Genomic DNA, 1,904 nt, shown 5'->3' on the forward strand with positions numbered 1-1,904 from the left:
AACCACCTACCAGAGATATTTTTATTACGCTTAGTTCATAATAATGCATCTTTAAAGAGTGATACTGACCAAGTAATTTTATGAGTATAAAAGACAATTGCAGAAAGAAATTATATTCTGCTTTACAGATATTGTGTTGTTGGTCAGAAGACTTGCATGTACATCTTTCACTTTCTTGACCATTTTCTCAAAAGTTTAGACAAGAATATAGAAGAATGGATGAAGGAAATTGCTCATCCTCCACAGAATTCATTTTCTTGGGAATTACTGATAACCCTGGGATGAAAGTGACCCTATTTACAGCATTTCTTGTTATATATTTCATTAATCTTTTTGCAAATCTTGGAATGATCACTTTAATTAGAATGGATTCCCAGCTTCACACACCTATGTACTTTTTCCTCAGCCATCTCTCCTTCTGTGACCTTTGTTATACCACAGCAGTTGGGCCCAAAATGTTGGTAGACCTTTTAGCCAAAAAAAAATCAATTCCTTTCTTTGGCTGTGCTCTGCAGTTCTTGATCTTCTGTACTTTTGTAGATTCTGAGTGTCTGCTGCTGGCGGTGATGGCCTTTGATCGGTACAAAGCCATTAGCAACCCCTTGCTCTACACAGCCAGCATGTCCAACAGACTGTGCTCCCTGCTCATGGCTGCGGTTTACATGCTGGGAACAGCAGATGCCTTGTTACACACGACTTTAACATTCTGCTTATGTTTCTGTGGATCGAATGAGATTAATCATTTCTTCTGTGATGTGCCTCCTCTCCTATTGCTGTCTTGCTCAGATACACAGGTCAGTGAGTTAGCGATATTCACTGTTTTTGGATTCATTGAACTGAGTACCATTTCAGGAGTGCTTGTCTCTTATTGGTATATAATCTTATCAGTCTTGAAGATCCACTCTGCTGAGGGGAGGTTCAAAGCTTTCTCCACCTGCACCTCCCACCTAACTGCTGTTGCAATTTTCCAGGGAACTATACTCTTCATGTATTTCCGGCCGAGTTCTTCCTACTCCCTTGATCAAGATAAAATGACCTCATTGTTTTACACCCTGGTGATTCCCATGCTAAACCCACTGGTGTATAGCCTGCGGAACAAGGATGTGAAAGAGGCCCTGAAAAAGCTGAAAATTAAAAAGTGGTTTTAAATATTTGTATCACACACACACACACACACACACATGCATTGTGGTGGTGGTTTTAGTAAAATTATATTGCATAACACAAGAGAAAGAAAGTTGTCTCAAAAACCTTAATCTAACAAAATAGGTTTGTTTTAAAGCCCTATCATACTAATTTTGCAGTTCCCTAAATATATCGTGCTCTATTATGTGTCTACATTTTGTATATGGCACTCCCTTTTAATGGGAAACTTTTCTGATCATTCTAATTTTACCAGATTTTTATTTGTTCATTTTTTCATTCAAATATTAATTTATTACGCTTAGATGTATTGTGGGTTTACTAAGTGAACTTGAGTATGTAAGGGCTCTATATTCCATGGTACATCTGGTAGTGTTCCTACTAATGAATCTTATAATCTATTCAAAGTAACCAACATTATTTAATGAGGCACCAAATAATTCACAAGTTTCAGGCTCATCATGAAGTAAAAACAGGGGGCTTTTATCCAAAGAAAATGTCTAAATCTGGTGTAAAAGAGAGGCTTCATTGGCTCACGATACAGAGTCACAGATCTCCAAATATGCAAGTTGGGAGAAGAAAAGACAGCAGGAAGACTATTTGACAATTAGAGACTTCTTCAGGTGGACAAGTCATGACTCTTTAGAAGTAAAGAAATGTGATTGCCAAAAACATGATGGACCTTGATGACAGATGTTATGCTAAGTGAAGTAAGTCAGGCAGAGAAAGACAAATACTGTATGATCTCACTTACATGCAGG

The 1,904-nt window shown here is 37.7% G+C and overlaps 1 protein-coding gene across 1 annotated transcript; it reads left to right on the forward strand.

Moving 5' to 3' along the window:
* Positions 1–215: 215 nt before the first annotated feature.
* On the forward strand, positions 216–1,148 carry LOC123949400 (olfactory receptor 5W2-like). Its single transcript, XM_046016827.1, has one exon. It carries the CDS (start codon positions 216–218, stop codon positions 1,146–1,148), a length of 933 nt encoding a protein of 310 aa, XP_045872783.1.
* The last annotated feature ends 756 nt before the right edge of the window (positions 1,149–1,904 follow it).

The sequence above is a fragment of the Meles meles genome, chromosome 8 (assembly GCF_922984935.1).
Source record: "Meles meles chromosome 8, mMelMel3.1 paternal haplotype, whole genome shotgun sequence".
In the NCBI taxonomy this organism is placed as follows: domain Eukaryota; kingdom Metazoa; phylum Chordata; class Mammalia; order Carnivora; family Mustelidae; genus Meles; species Meles meles.